This window comes from Papio anubis, chromosome 17 (assembly GCF_008728515.1).
Source record: "Papio anubis isolate 15944 chromosome 17, Panubis1.0, whole genome shotgun sequence".
Taxonomy (NCBI): Eukaryota; Metazoa; Chordata; class Mammalia; order Primates; family Cercopithecidae; genus Papio; species Papio anubis.
In genome coordinates this window covers 29,214,253-29,231,308 of record NC_044992.1, presented here as the reverse complement: position 1 = coordinate 29,231,308, position 17,056 = coordinate 29,214,253, and the positions used below count along the sequence as shown (strand labels likewise).

General features: G+C 39.5%; 1 protein-coding gene across 4 annotated transcripts in view; it reads right to left on the bottom strand.

The window, feature by feature from the left end:
* DDX52 (DExD-box helicase 52) overlaps positions 1-17,056 on the bottom strand; it is a 31,462-nt gene that overhangs the window by 8,494 nt on the left and 5,912 nt on the right. For 3 of the 4 annotated variants that reach the window (XR_002517869.2, XM_003912885.5, XM_021928283.2), the window contains exons 3-9: positions 12,217-12,347; positions 11,045-11,230; positions 8,662-8,805; positions 6,863-6,974; positions 5,072-5,144; positions 4,044-4,247; positions 2,557-2,647 (exon numbers count right to left, since the gene is read on the bottom strand). Coding sequence is in view for 3 of the 4 variants with exons in the window: in XM_003912885.5 (XP_003912934.1) it covers positions 2,557-2,647; positions 4,044-4,247; positions 5,072-5,144; positions 6,863-6,974; positions 8,662-8,805; positions 11,045-11,230; positions 12,217-12,347 (941 nt within the window). In the remaining variant the exon portion in view is untranslated. The remainder of the gene's footprint in view (positions 1-2,556; positions 2,648-4,043; positions 4,248-5,071; positions 5,145-6,862; positions 6,975-8,661; positions 8,806-11,044; positions 11,231-12,216; positions 12,348-17,056) is intronic. The other variant, XM_021928282.2, reaches the window with a different exon arrangement.

Here is a 17,056-nt window from a genome sequence, read left to right as displayed (position 1 = left end):
AAATAATCATCTCTTGACTTCTGTGCCTCAAAACCTTTTTTTATTCTGCTTAAAATGAAATAACTATCTTTTTAATTCATTTGGTTTTTTGGGGTGAAATTTTTTTATTCTTATGGATTTAGGGGTACAAATGCAGTTGTGTTACACAGATATATTGCATACTGGTGAAATCTGGGCTTTTAGTGTACCCATCACCCCAGTGGTGTACACTGTACCCCACAGGTGGTATTTCATCCCTCATTAACTCATTATTATCCTAATTCTGGTGCTCTCCCCAAGCTTAGTTCTTGGTTCTGTTCTTTCAATATAATCTTTATTTTACTGAGCTGAATCTCTACTACTAGCTCTACGCAAAATTTTTTTTAACTACATCTGATGTCTGTGTATCTAAGCAAATTATTTTTACATTTACACTATCAAACCCTTACTCTCTCTCAAACCAGCTTTCTATCTTTTTAACTGTTCATATTAGAGGTTTTTAGCCTTTTTTTCCCCCTTTTTTTTTTTTTGAGACAGACTCTCGCTCTGTTGCCCAGGCTGGAATACAGTGGCACAATCTCGGCTCACTGCAACCTCTGCCTCCCAGGTTCAAGTGATTCTCCTGTCTCGGCCTCCTGAGTAGCTGGGATTACAGGCGTGCGCTACCACGCCTGGCTAATTTTTTTGTATTTTTAGTAGAGATGGGGTTTCACCATGTTGGTCAGGCTGGTCTCAAACTCCTGACCTGATGATCCGCCCACTTCAGCCTCCCAAAGTGCTAGAATTACAGGCGTGAGCCACCGCGCCTGGCCAAATTTCTTAGCCTTTTTATGATGGTTTAAACACCTCTTTTGGAATCTTATGAAAGCTAAGAAACTTTCCAATAAGTAACCACTCATTCGCACAAAAATCTTACATATAATTTTAGAGGGTCTGCAGACCTCCCAAAGGTCATAAGTGGCTAAAAATCTCTGGTGTATAATCTCCAAGTGAATATCCTGGAAAACCTTAAATTTCCTAGTACCAAATGATTCTCTTAAGAATATTAATAAAATACATTTAGCATTTACTATGTGCCAAGCACTATTATATAATAAGTGCTATGCTTGTACTAACAAATTAATAGTAAAACAGCTCTATGAGGTAGGTATTATTATCCCATTTTACAGACAAGGAAAATGTGGAAGAGAGGTTAAGTTGTGCAAAGCTGCAGTGGTGGAGCTAGAACTTCTACCCAAATAGCCTGGCTCCAGAGTCCATGCTCTTAACCACTAAAGCAAACCATTTCTATAGTCACCAGGTACTTGCAAACTTTTCCCTTTCATCCTCCAACTATACGTAATGTCCCACCACTAAGGCTGCTGCCCTTATTTCTTCCTCATCTCTGCCTAGCCCAGTTTAAAAGCCTGATTGGTTTCCTTACTTTCCATCTTTCCCATTATAATTCACCTTACATATTACTGTTTAACTAATTTTCCTTAAAAATTATGTAGTCACAATTAGCTGGGTGTGGTGGCGGGCACCTGTAGTCCCAAGTACTCGGGAGGCTGAGGGAGAATGGTGTGAACCCAGGAGGCAGAGCTTGCAGTGAGCCAAGATGACACCACTGCACTCCAACCTGGGTGAAAGAACGAGACTGTCTCAAAAACAAAAACAAAAACAAATTATGTATCACATTCTTCAAAAATACCCTGTCCCCAACTTTCCTGTCCAACCTGGTTTTCTTTAATTCCATACCATAAGCTGTTTGCCTTAGACTGGTAACTGCTTCATTAGTCTTCAAACACATGGTGTTCGCTTCCATCTCTTAAGGCTTTACTCAAGCTGCTCCCCCAGCCATCCTTGCTCTTCCCCTTCACCTTTTTTTTTTTGTCTTGAAAATCTTTCAAGGATCAGTTTAGTAGCATTTCTTCTATAAGGCTCAACCAATTCAGCTCACCCTAATGGCCCCATTATGATGATATGGATGCTTAAAAAAGTACTCTTTAGCCCTTTATGACAGTTTATCAGAGACTATCTTACAGAAGTGTATTTATTTTATCCCTCTAAATAAGACTAAATTCCAGGGGCAGAACTTAGGAGATTTCTTGTATTGTCCAGCGCTGACACCTCAGTACTTAACTTTCAACTATGCCTTCTACTCAGTACTTACTGATAGGATAAAAACAGAAAACCCCACTCAGTGTCCTACAACACCCCAATTCTTCTATAAGAAACCAGCAGAGGGATGGAGCAGACAAATGTGGAAAAATGAGATTCTCAGGGCATCAGGTAGATCGTTTCCTAGCCTAATCTGAGCTGCAAAAAGACAACTCACCATATTCTGAGAGGCAAGCTTCTGTCTGTTGGGATAAGAGTTGGGACAATATGCTTCTTAACAGTTTACTGCTAGATTACTAAATACGATGCAGGATGATCATATAGTTGGCACAATGTACTTTCTTATCAATTTACCAGTGGATTACTGAATACGAGGCAAGATGATGATGACACAATGCTACCACTGTAATAGCCTCCCACCAGAAATATAAGACTTGGCAAACTTTACCAAAATTCAAGAAGGTAATCCAAACATACCTTTTTAACAAGTTCTCTCATGGCCAGAAGTTTTCCAGTCTCAGATCCAACAAAGAGAAGCTCTTGTTCTACAGTTTCTACTGCAGAATTCCTGAGAAGAAAATATACCTTGTAGTTTGTAAGAGTCAATTTTTGCTTTTTCCCCCGAACTCTAAATAAATGAAAAAATTTACACACAACTCCAACAAAATCAATTTTTCCACTGTCAATATCAATAAGTACTTAATTTTTTATACTTTAACTTGAAGACAAAAATCGTTATTTTTAAATGCTTTCTTCTAATTTTAAAACTATCTTGAAATGCCAACCATTAAAACTTATGTTTCAGTCATGAATTTTCATGTATCTGATTAATTATAAAAAATTTCTAACTGTAAAATTATTGAGTAAAATAATAAAAACATTTTTAAGGTTGTTATTACACATGGTTAAACATTTTTCATAATGATTAGCAAAGATTTATTTATAGATCAACAGTTGGGGGTGAGATATATTAAGACTTTATTAATACCCTGTAAGATGTTACAATGTACTATGTTGTATCATAAATATTTTTCCCATTCTACTGTCAGCCTTTAAATTATGTTTATGTAAACTCATTCTGCTTTCCCTTTTTTTAAGATGGAGTCTCACTTTGTCACTCAGGCTGGAGCGCAGTGGGGCGATCTTGGCCCACTGCAACCTCCACCTCCCAAGTTCAAGCAATTCTCCTTCCTCAGCCTCCCAAGTAGCTGGGACTATAGACATATGCCAATTTTTGTATTTTGGGAAGAGACAGGGTTTCACCATTTTGGTCAGGCTGGTCTTGAACTCCTGACCTCAGGTGATCCACCTGCCTCTGCCTCCCAAAGTGCTGGGATTACAGGTGTGAGGCACCATACCCAACCTTGCTTTCTTCTTATACACAGGAATTTTAGGTTTAAAATAGGGTATTTTTTACAGTTCCATTGGCTACTTTTTCACTTAATATGTTATTACAAACACTTTTTCATATAGCTACAGTCTTCCTACATCATTTCAGGGGTTACATAATAATCCATCAGGTAGCAATATCATAATTTCTTTAAACTTTTTTTTATCACTGAGCATTTATTTACCATACAATGCTCCCCAAAATATTTTTTAAACGGAAATATAAATCAAGTGGCTCAGTAACATCAGATTCTTCCTCTGTGGTCCACTTATTTAAGTCATCAAAGAAACTAAATCTTCTGGGTGGCCACAGAGCTCATATTATACTCTGTGGATGGAAAAAAACACCTAAAAGCATGATAGGAATGTTAACATGATATAAAAACCTTCTTTTAGATTATTCTAAAACAGAACATCCTTGAACAATCTTGGCTTAAAAGAACACATTTCAATCAGTAAAACTCTCTCCCTTGCTAGTCTCAGGCCAAGAAACCTATTTCCTTCAGTCTTAAAAAAAAGACTTGTATTTAAAAAAAAGAAAATCAATGGGATAATGTTGAAAAACAATTAAATACCTTGCTCCAATGGACACACTGATGACACTGTCCAAGTTGAGTTTGCACCACTGTTCAACATCATATGCAAAAGTTGCACTGAACATAGCTCTTCGGACCTTGTGGGATGTGCAGGCCAGGAAAATGGAAGCCAGCTGGTCTCTGAACCCAGTTTTGCCATCTTCAAACAGTTTATCTGATTCGTCTACTACAAGCCACTCAACACTAAGAAATAACAAAACAACTTGTGGATATTGAACTGAAAGATCCAAGACACTTCACTAAACCATGGGGGCAGTGGACACATGAGAAAGTCAAACTATGATGCTGCTTCTCAGATCCACTTTATCATACCAGAAAAAAGAAAAGAAAAATAAGCAGGTGATATGGTTTGACTGTGTATCCCCACCCATATCTCATCTCAAATTGTAATCCCCATGTGTTGAGGGAGGGACCTGCTGGGAGATGATTGGATCATGGGGGCACTCTCTCTCTCTCCACTCCCGTCATCTGCCACCATGTGAGATGTGCCTTGCTTCCTCTTCTGCCATGACTATAAGTTTCCTAAGGCCTCCCCAGTCATGCCCTGACTTGTGGGTCAATTAAACCTTCCGTTCTTTATAAATTACCCAGTCTCAAGTAGCTGTTTAGACCAGCATGAAAACGGACTAACACAGCAGGAAAAAGGTAAAAGCTAGATAAACATAGCTCAATGTACCTATTCCAATAGCCTCAAAGATACAAGGTTCCATTAACGACAACAGAGCTTTTCATAAACTTCACTAACTCCATCACCATTGCTGAAACATGCAAAAAGGTCTAGGGGAATTCTGTACTAAATGCTTATCAAAATGTGTAACTTTCTTCCAGACCAGATAGTTTTCTTTTATATGAGTTTTTTTTTTAAAAAAACCATTATTCTCAGTGCCAACACTGACGGAAGGTAGCAAACAGCAAGCTCCAAAGGGAAAAAATACAAGCAATGGAGGGCAAAATGTAATCAACGGAATGAAAAATACATATGAAAGACATGAAAATATCATCTATACCTTGTTAGGTCGATTCCTGGGGGATCTTGCTTTAATAAATAGATTAGTCGATTTGGAGTAGTCACAAGAATATCTATAGGAAAAACAAATGGTAGAAATTGCAAAAATCAGGATTTGTCTCTCTTGAACTAGGAATTAAGCCTCCTCAACTTCAGTTAATAGCCTGAAGTGGGAAGTAGTCAGAGCCAACAACACAAAACTATTATATCCCTACTTTCCTTTTATTGTATCTGAGCAGCTTTCTCTTTTTCTTTTTTTGAGACAGGGTCTTGCTCTGTCACCCAGGCTGGATGGAGTACAATGGTGTGATCAGAGCTCACTGCATGCAACCTCAAACTCCTGGGCTCAAGAGATCCTCTGGCATCAGCATTCTGAGTAGCTGGTACTACAGGCACATGCCACTGCACCTGGCTAATTTTTATTTATTATTATTTTTTGAGATGGAGTCTAGTTCTGTCACCCAGGCTGGAGTGTAGTGGCGCGATCTCGGCTCACTGCAAGCTCTGCCTCCTGGGTTCATGCCATTCTCCTGCCTCAGCCTCCTGAGTAGCTGGCACCACAGGCACCCCACCACCACGCCCGGCTACTTTTTTGTATTTTTAGTAGAGATGGTAAATTTTTTTTTTACTTTTATTTTTGTAGAAACAAGGTCTCCCTATGTTGTCCAGGCTGGTCTTGAATTCCAGGGCTCAAGCAATCTCCCTGCCTCAGCCTCCTAAAATGCCGGGATTACAGGCATGAGCCACAACACCCAGCCTCTTCTCCATTTCTAAGAGGCAGGAACAATTTAATTTTCAAATCTTTTTTTCCCCAGGAAAATCATTTTTTTAACATGGAATTTTATGCAGAGGCCCAAGATTTAAAAAAACAAAACAAAACAAAACAAAAAAAACAACAACAACAACAGATGAAAGCTTATCTCCAAGTGGACAAGTCAAAAAACAAAAAGAAAGAAAAGTAGATGAAAGCAGATTCTCTGGCTGATATAAGGGTGAGGATGTAAGCCATTCTTTCTGTTTTTTTAAAGATGGAGTCTCACTCTGTTGCTCAGGCTGGAGTACAGTGGTGCAATCACAGCTCATGGCAGCCTTGAACTCCTGGGCTCAAGCGACCTTCCCACCTCAGACTTCCAAGTAGCTAGGACTACAGGCGTGCACCATCATGCCTGGCTATTTTTTTTTTTTTTTTTAATTTCTTTTAGAGATTGAGTCTCGCTATGTTGCCAAGGCTGGTCCCAAACTCCTGGCCTCGAGCAATCCTCCCACCTCAGCTTTCTCCATACCTGTAGCTGGGATTACAGGTGTGAGCCACTGCACCCAGCTATGTGTGCCATTCTTGTCTGCCAGAGTATTTCCATGGCAGATTAAAAATCAATGGTATAAATCAGAATTTTTCAGCCTCAGCACTGTTACCATTTTGGGCCAGCTAACTCTTCGTTGCAGGGGACTGTCTTGTGCATTGCAGAATGTTTAATAGCATCCTTGGCTATAGGCCAGTAACTACAGGCTAGTAGCACTTCTCCCCAGTTGTGACAACTAAAAATGTCTCCAGATTATTGCCAAATGTCCCTGTGGTAAAAGGTGGGGAGCAAGATTGTCTCTAGTTGAGAACTACTGGTATATATGTTATGTATAACTTCTCAGTAGAGTTAGAAGGGAATCTCTTTAGTTCTTCTAAAATTCAAATTTTATACATACATGACTATACTTTAACAATACTTACATAGCAATTAGGATATTTATAGTTTCCAGATTCCTTACATGTTCTACATCCCATGTATGAATTCCTTACCAAACTTTTTAGATGATTTAGGTCCAAATTTCTTGGCTGCCACTGCTGCTTTGTGGATCATATGTATCCTGAATCCTGTTCCCTCAGAAATTTTTATTAACTCTCTGTGAATCTAAAAAAAAAAAAAAAAGATAAAAACATTAGCTGCTAACATACTTGGACAAGATGTATACTCTCTTTTACATGATTAATAAAATAAATCTATTACCAACCCATGAATATCTGAAATTAAACTCATAACTATCTGTAGATGAACCTGAAATCTCAGCATTTTGAAACTTCAATGCCTAAAAAGATTCAATAATTTCTTCAGGTGGAATAGACTAGTTCCCAGAGATAAAACTAATCGGCCGGGCGCGGTGGCTCACGCCTGTAATCCCAGCACTTTGGGAGGCCAAGGCGGGCGGATCATGAGGTCAGGAGATCAAGACCATCCTGGCTAACACAGTGAAACCCCGTCTCTACTAAAAAAAGACAAAAAAATTAGCCGGGTGTGGTGGCGGGTGCTTGTAGTCCCAGCGACTCGGGAAGCTGAGGCAGGAGAATAGCGTGAACCCAGGAGGCGGAGCTTGCAGTGAGCCGAGATCACGCCACTGCACTCCAGCCTGGGCAACAGAGCAAGACTCCGTCTCAAAAAAAAAAAAAAAAAAACTAATCTATTACGTATTGTTTTCAGAATACAGTACTATTGGCTGGGTGCGGGGGCTCACACCTGTAATCCCAGCACTTTGGGAGGCCAAGGTGGGCAGAACTCCAGTTGAGGCCAGGAGTTCAAGACCAGCCTGGCCAACGTGGCAAAACCCTATCTCTACTAAAAACACAAAAACAATTAGCCAGGCATGATGGTGCATGCCTGTAATCCCAGCTACTTGGGAGGCTGAGGCAGGAGAATCACTTGAACCTGGGAGGCAGAGGTTGCAGTGACCTGAGATGGCACCACTGCACTCCAGCCTGGTCCACAGAGTATGACTGTCTCAAAAAAAAAAAAAAATATATATATATATACACACACACACACACACACACATATATATACACATACACACACAGTACTATTACAAGACTATCTCATACTTGGTATGTGTTTTATATTAAGCACACTGGGAGGGTGGAACAGATCACTGTATACTTTTCCTTTCTCAAAAAAAAAACTGAGATGAGTCAGGCATAATGACTCATGCCTGGAAGCTCTGTAATTTGGTAGGCCAAGGTGGGAGGATCACTTGAACCCAGGAGTTCAACAGCAGCCTGGGTAACATAGGGAGACCTTGTTTCTACAAAAAGAAAAAAATTAACCACGCGCAGTGGCATGTGCCTGTAGTCCCAGTTACTCAAGAGGCTAAAGCGGGAGATCTCTTGAGGCCAGGAGTTTGAGGTTGCAGTAAGCCATGATCACATCACTGCATGCCAGCCTGGGTAACAGAGTAAGAATCTGTGGCTAAAACCAAACAAATAAATAAATAAAAACCAAAACTAAGATGAGTATTCATTTTTTTTTAGATAAGAAAAATAAATGTCCAAGAAGGACTATATTTCATTAGCCTTTCAACTTCAAAGACCTTAAAGCATTTACCAAAGAAGTGTAAATATTAAAATCATTGTGTTTTAGAAACTTATAGAAAGACTTAAAAGATTTGCCCACATGGTGTAAGATCCAGAGCACTCTGCTGTGTAGAGGATACTTGACCATGACAGAAGACACGGGCCTTGCTTTTTTAAGATCTTTTTATTACCTTCAAATAAGAAAGATCACTGAAGTAAACACCAATCACATTCTCTTCAACAGCTACAAGTCATACCTGGCTGGCAAGTTCTCGTGTTGGTGATATAATCAGGGCTCTGAAGCCTCTATTTGCAGGTTGTTTCAGCTGCATTAAAATAGGAATGCTAAAAGCTAATGTTTTTCCAGATCCGGTTGGAGCAGAAGCCAGAAGTTCCCGACCCTAAAAAATAGGATATGATTAAATACTACAAAGAAAGTACATAAGTTTTTCAGAGCCTGGTCAAATAATGCTACCAGCCCTAGAAAAAAACAAATAAAATTTTACATAATGAATCCATTCATTCAAGTCATACCTGCTTTCCCAACATCATCCATTCATGCCACCATCGCCCCAACAACGTTTCTGAGCATTGCCCTTGAATTCCCTTTGAATGGCTGTAAATAATACAGATAACTAAAACCCAAAGAGAATTCATAACCTAAGTTATATCCATTATTTCAATTTTTCTTTTCCACTCAACTATTGTCAAAATAAAATTATAAAACCAACTTTTTGTCCTGGTATCTGTACTGCTCAATCACTAGGGAAGGTTTTATTAAAAACAGAATGGCTGAAGAAATAAAAAATAGCAATGACCTGAGGGACAGAGTAATTTATAGGAGACAATTTTCAAAAACTCACTGTGATTTTTTTTTTTTGATACAGAGTCTCACTCTGACACCCAGGCTGGAGTGCAGTGGCGCGATCTCGGCCCACTGCAACCTCCGCCTCCCAGGTTCAAGCAATTCTTCTGTCTCGGCCTCCCAAGTAGCTGGGACTACAGGCACAAGTCACTGGCCCAGCTAGTTTTTGTATTTTTAGTAGAGACAGGGTTTCACCATATTGGCCAGACTGGTCTTGAACTCCTGACCTCGTGATCTGCCCGCCTTGGCCTCCCAAAGTGCTGGGATTACAGGCGTGAGCCACCACATCTGGCCCACTGCGAATTTTTTTTTTTTTTGAGACGCAGTCTTGCTCTGTTGCCCAGGCTGGAGTGCAGTGCCACAATCTTGGCTCACTGCAAGCTCCGCCTCCCGGGTTCACGTCATTCTCTTGCCTCAGTCTCTCAAGTAGCTGGGACTACAGGCGCCCGCCACCACGCCTGGCTAATTTTTTGTATTTTTAGTAGAGACGGGATTTCACCGTGTTAGCCAAGATGGTCTCAGTCTCCTGACCTTGTGATCCGCCTGCCTCGGCCTCCCAAAGTGCTAGGATTACAGGCGTGAGCGACCACACCCGGCCCCCACTGTGATTTTTAAAGCTTTAAGCTAAAGCCATGACAGAAACAATCTTAAACAAAAATTAAAAGCAAATTTACTATAACATGAGTCAACAGCATCATTTAAATGTATGAATGTATTCTTACTACAGCTCTCAAAGAAAATGAAAAGGACTAGCATAGATGAAAAGGTATCTTATATCCTTTGGAAACCAGAACTGAAGGCCATCTTGGTTACATGGGGAAAAAACCCAACTCTCATTGCTACAGAAACAAACCTCAGAAAAACTTAATGTCCGAAAACATACCTAACATACCGAAAACATAATCCATACCTCTATCAACAAGTGACTGGATAACAAATTGTGGTATATTCATACAACATAATACTACTCGGTAACAAACTATTGCTCTATGTAATACAGACGAATCTCAAAGCATTACACAAAGTGAAAGAAACCAGAAATAAAAGATTAATGTGTGATTCCACTCATATAAAACTCTAGAATAGAGGCAAAAGAAATACACAGTAGTAGAAATCAGAATAGAAATTGCCTCTGAGCAGGGGCAGGGTGAGGACTGACTGGAAAGGGCACAAGAAAATTGTCTGGGGCAATACATATGTTCTCCATCTTCACTGGAATAGTGGTTACACAGCATATGCATTGCTGAAACTCACTAAACAGGGCGCTTAAAAATCTATGCATTTTATTGTATGTAAAGTGTACTTTAATTATAAAAAGTATTGGGAAAAATAAGTCAGGCTATGTACAAGAACTTTAGAAAGCATTTGTATTTCTGGAGTAGTTCCTGGGCGTTATAAACTAAATAAACAATGAACGAATGAAACATAATCCCCATTCTCCAAGGGGTTACACAGTAGTAAAATGAAAAAAATATGATTGGTGCGAATACAAAGTAGTGTAAAATGTAAAATAAATGTTGTAAGGAAAAGAACACACCAAATACCAAGGAGAACTGCAGTGTGGAGGAAATGGTACTGGAAAAGGAAGATCACATCTAGAGGGAGTGATCAAGGCAACTTTTATGGAGGCACGGGCATTTGATGAACTTAAAAGGAAGTGAAGGATTTTAACAGGGGAGATAAGGTGGAAAGAATAATTTCAAGAAGAGAGGGAAGAGAATGAGCAAACACACAGAGGAAGGAATGTTACAGGCATTCTAGATCTTCATACTCACGTGCAGCATAACTGGGATGGCTTGCATTTGGATTGGCGTAGGCATTTGGAAACCTGCATCTAAAATGTTCTGAAGTAGTCGAGAATTGATTTTATATTCCTGGTCAAGTTGCTGAAATGTAGCAATTGGGTCAGGAAGATCGGTTCCTTGGACGTGAATTTTGTGTTTATTCCGCAAGAAGTTTATCTGAAAAGTGAAGTAAAGAGGCCCCTATGGATATGGCCAAATAAATACATTCTCAGATGTTATAAAGCAACATTAACAGTTTCTGGGATAACCTTTAGCAGCATATGAAACCTTTTGGTTAAATCCAAGAACCAAAACATCACAGATATTAGGTACATTTCATGCCCTTTCATAGAAAACCTCCATAAAATGTCTATGCTTTCTTCATATTAATGTGTTATTGTCACAGTCATAACTTCTAACCTTAAATAAACTTCTAAGAAGTCAGCCATTGAATCCATCTACTATTTTAATATGGTGGTTAGCATACAAGTATCAATGCTTTTTGATGATTTACCCTAAAACTCTGCTTATTAAAACTGAATGCCAAAAAGTAGAGTCTAGTAGTGTTCATTTGGTTTGTTTCCCCATTGTCTGGACCAGAGACAGCCAAATGCTGGTTTCTGGGTTACTGAAGCATTGCCATACTAATCCCTGAAGTGAGCTGAACACACCTCTCCATCAGGAATATGGCAGGTGTACAGCAGACACAAAAAGGGTGTATTTGTTGTTTCTTCCATATCCTACTCCTCTTAATCCCAAGTCATAAAACACCTTCTTTAAGAATTCTAACTCCCTAATCTGTGTCAGAGGAAATCCTTCTAAACTGGTGAGCTCAACACAGAGAAGAAAGGGAGTCAAATTTTGTTTATTGAAAGGGGTTACAAAATTTTAAAAACATAATTCTAAACATACTATCAATCTTGAAACTTGAGCAGGTCAAGAATTTTATATACGTATCTGTAATTTAAACTTTAAAATGTTCACCCACAGCACAAATGTCTACTTTGCTTTAAGTTTTCATTAAAGTAAAATCTAAATGAATGTAATTAACCTTCTGTCTTCACAAAACTATATTCATGTTAACAACAGAATAACCCAAGTCCAGTGAATAAGTCACTAGGTCAGAAAATATATATACTTTTGGCCCCAAAACATTTTTCTACCTTTTCCTTTCTGAGATGCTCCAACTTTCCGGAAGTGAGTTTACTTTCTCTCGGAACTTTTTTGTCTTCAATCTTTGCTTCTACAGATGATATCCACTGTATAGTAGCACCTTCTTCTTGGGAAGTAATTTCTAAAATATATTTTTAAAAAGTAAAAGATTTTAACGGTCTAGGCAAAATAGTGAGGACCCGTCTCTTCAAAAAAAATTAAAAATTAGCCAAGGGTGGGTGGTGGTGCATGCCTGTAGTCCCAGCTACTCAGGAGGCTGAGCGGGGAGGATCATTTGAGCCTGGGAGGTTGAGGCTGCAGAGAGCTGTGATTACGCCACTGCATTCCAGCCTGGGTAATAGAGAAAACCTTGTCTTGAAAAAAAAAAAAGAAAAGTTTTAATCTTGGGTGTATGTGCAGCAAGAGAGCCATACCTTCACATTAAAAAAAGAAAAAGTACAGCTGATGCAACTAGATAAGAGAAAGTAATAGGATGTATAAAAATGAAAATGAAAAGGCAAGTTCTGTGTTGCTATGATCAGAGCTCTGAAGCTCACTATCTTCCCTTTGTTGGCTATTTCAGCAGTGTACTGAGTATACTTGAAAACAACAGGGGTTTAATTGAAAAGCAACTTAAACAATGAGAAATTTCTTTTTTTTTTTATTTGAGACGAAGTCTCAGTCTGTCGCCCAGACTGGAGTGTAGTGGTGCGATCTCGGCTCACTGCAACCGCTGCCTCCCTGGTTCAAGCAATTCTCTGCCTCAGCCTCCCGAGTAGCTGGGATTACAGGCATCCGCCACCATGCCTGGCTAATTTTGTTTTGTATTTTTAGTAGAAATGGGGTTTCACCATCTTGGCCAGGCTGGTCTCAAACACCTGACCTCAAGTGATCCGCCTGCCTCGGCCTCCCAAAGTGCTGGGATTACAGGCGTGAGCCACCGTACCTGGCCAAACAATGAGAAATTTCAATAAGGCAGTCAGGTTCTCTATATGTAAACAACCAACAACTAAAAAATAAATATGATGAAAGATCTCACTTAAAATAGCAATGACTGGCCAGGCGCGGTGGCTCACGCCTGTAATCCCAGCACTTTGGGAGGCCAAGGCAGGTGGATCACCCGAGGTCAGGAGTTTAAGATCAGCCTGGATGGACAACATGATGAAACCCTGTCTCTACAAAAATATAAAAATTAGCCAGGCATGATGGCAGGTGCCTGTAATCCTAGTTACTCAGGAGGCTGAGGCAGGAGAATCACTTGAAGCCAGGAGGTGGAGGTTGCAGTGAGCCGAGATCGTGCCACTGCACTCCAGCTTCGGCGACAGAGCAAGACTCTGTCTCAAAATAAATAAATAAATAAATCATAAAATAGCAATGAACGTAACACAATACTTTGAGCTACTCAATATTATAAAGACAGCCATTCTCCCTCAATCTACGAAGAACACTAGCCAATTAAAAGTAATGGCAGAACTGTTTTGGTGACTAGACCACCTGACTTAACAGTTTGTATGGGAGAATAAATATGTAAGACTAACCTAAATTTTTTTTTTTTTTTTTTTTTTTGAGACAGACTCTTGTTCTGTTGCCCAGGCTGGAGTGGAGTGGCATGATCTTGGCTCACTGCAACCTCTGTCTCCCAGGTGATTCTCAGCCTCCCTAGTAGCTGGGACTACAGAGGCATGCCACCACGTCCAGCTAATTTTTGTATTTTTAGTGGAGACGGGGTTTCACCATGTTGGCAGGCTGGTCTCATAAACTCCTGACCTCATGATCCGCCCGTGTTGGCCTCCCAAAGTGCTGGGATTACAGGTGTGAGCCACCGCGCCTGGCCTAACTTAAAAAATTTTAAGTTTAATAAGCAAAGACTAGTTCTACAAAGCAAAGACTAGTTCTAATTTCTAAATTAGTTCTAAAACTAGCAAAGACTAGTTCTAATTTCTTAATTTTTTTCAACTTCACCGAGGCATAAATATATACAATAATCTGCATATATTCAAAGTATCTAATTCGATGAGTTTTGACATATCTACACAGCCAAAAAGCCATTACCACATTCTAGGTTATTTCTATCACTTCTCCAAATTTCCTCATGACCCCTTATAATCCATCACTCCATGCACAGGCAACCACCAATCTAATTTCTGCCACTATAGATTAGTTTGCCTTTTCTGGAATTTTATATAAACGGAATCACGTCATATGTACTAATTTTTGTCTGGCTTCTTTCACTCAAGATAGTTATTCTGAAGTTCATCTAGGTTGCAGCATGTATCAACAACTTACCATTTTATTACTAGGTAGTATTCCATTGTATGGAGGTACAGTTCATCATTTACCTGTTGAGGAACATTTGGGTCATTTCTAGCTTTTGGCTATAAGTAATGTTGCTATGAAAATTTGTGTACAAGTCTTCCTGAAGATGTGTATTTTCCTGTCTCTTAGGTAAATACTGACAAGTAGAATAGCTGGGTAATATGGTAAATATACGTTTAATTTAAAAAAAAAAAAAAGTCAAACTATTTTCCAAAGTGGTTGTACCATTTTACCATCAACACTATGAGAGCTTGTTTCTGTACATCCTTGCCCATACTTGGTACAGTCACTCTTTCTATTTTTAGCCATTCTAATGAGTATGTAGTAGTATTGTATTGTGGTTTTAATTTGCCTGATGGCTACTGATGTTAAATGTCTTTTATGTGCTTATCACCGTGTGTATTATCTTCTTTAGTGAGTAGATACAAGTCCTTTGATATACATTTTGCGAATATTTTCCCATCTGTGGCTTGCCTTTTCATATTCTTAATGTTATCTTTTGAAGAATGAACATTTTTAGTTTTGATAAGTCCAATATATCAACTTTTTCTTTTTAAAAAATTTTTGTTGCTGTTGTGCTAAGGAATCTTTACATATCTCAAGGCCACAAAAATTTTTTTCCTATGTTTTCTTCTAGAACTTTTATAGTTTTAAACTTCAGTCTGAGTCATCTGAAGTTAATTTTTGCTTACAACGTAAAGTTAGGTTTGATGTTCAGTTTTTTCTACATGGATCCAGCACTGTTTGTGAAAAGACTTTCTTTTCCCTGCTGATTTACCTTTTACCTCTGTTGAGAACTAATTGACCATATATGCATGGGTTTGTGGACTAGCTATTCTCTTTAACTGATCTATACATAAGGGGGCCTTCAAAAAGTTCATGGAAAATCCATATTATGAAGAAACTATGCAAAAATTTCAAATTTTCTGCACCAAAATAAACTCATACCAACTTGTTATAATATGGGTGAACTGGATCCAGTCTGGGACACTAAGAAGGATAAGACAGCAGTTTGAAAAAAGCAACATGAATTCTTCTTAAAACTGAAGCAAGAACAAACTTCAAATTTACAGTGAAGCTTGGGGAGAAGAATAGTGAAATCACTGATGCTTTATGAAAAGATTATGGGGGCAAGGCCCCAGAGAAATCAGCTGTTTACAAATGGATAACCTGTTTTAAGAAGGAACAAGATAATATTGAAGATGAAGTCCGTAGCACCACACCACCCATTAAGAAGGAACAAGATAACATTGAAGATGAAGTCTATAGCAGCAGACCACCCACATCAATTTATAAGGAAAAAATTCATCTTGTTCATGCCCTAATTAAAGAGGACTGTTGATTAATAGCAGAAACAACAGCCAACACCACAGCCATCTGAACTGCTTCAGCTTACACCATATATATATTTTTTTCGAGATAGGGTTTTGTTCTGTCAGCCAGGCTAGAGTACACAGGCATGATCACAGCTCACTGTAACCTCAAACTCTTGGGCTAAAGCAATCCTCCTGCCTCAGCCTCCCAAGTAGCTGGGACTACAGACATGCGCTACCACATGCAACTAATTTTTCTTTTTCTTTTTAGAGTCTTACTGTGTCACCAAGGCTGGAGTGCAGTGGTGTGATCTCGGCTTTGGCTCACTGCAACCTCTGCCTCCCGGGTGGAAGCGATTCTCCTGCCTCAGCCTCCCGAGTAGCTGGGATTATAGGCACCAGCTACCACATCCAGCTAATTTTTTTTTTTTTAGTAGAGACAGGGTTTCACCATGTTGGCCAGGCTGGTTTTGAACTCCTGGCCTCAAGCAATCCTTCCACCTTGGCCTCCCAAAGTACTGGGATTACAAGCGTGAGCCACTGCTCCTGGCCCTATTTTTTTGTATAGATGGAGTCTTGCTATGTTGCCCAATCTGGTCTCAAAATTCCTGGCCTCAATTGATCCTCCTACCTCAGCTTCCCAAAGAGCGGGGATTATAGGTGAACCACTGCACCTGGCCTCCCTACCAATTCTTTGTTTTGTTATTTGTTTTTGAGACGGAGTTTCTTTTTGCCCAGGCTGGAGTGCAATGGCATGATCTCGGCTCACTGAAACCTCCGCCTCCTAGGTTCAAGCAATTCTCCTGCCTCAGCCTCCCAGGTAGCTGAGACTACAGGCATGCGCCACCATGCTTGGTTAATTTTGTAATTTTAGTAGAGACGGGATTTCACCATGTTGGCCAGGCTGGTTTCAAACTCCTAACCTCAGGTGATCCACCCACCTCAGCCTCCCAAAGTGGTGGGATTACAAACATAAGCCACCACATCTGGCCTTCTACCTACCAATTCTTAATGAAAATAATTTGAGCAAATTTTCCATCTGATGGGTGCCAAAACCACTGCTCCCAAATCAGCTGCAGACAAGAGCAGAGATTTCAAAAGAAATTTTAAACAAGTGGGATCAAGGTCCTAAAGCATTTCTTTGAAGAACTTTAACAGAAGATGAAACATGGTTTTACCAGTTTGATCATGAAGACAAAGCACAATTAAACCAATGACTACC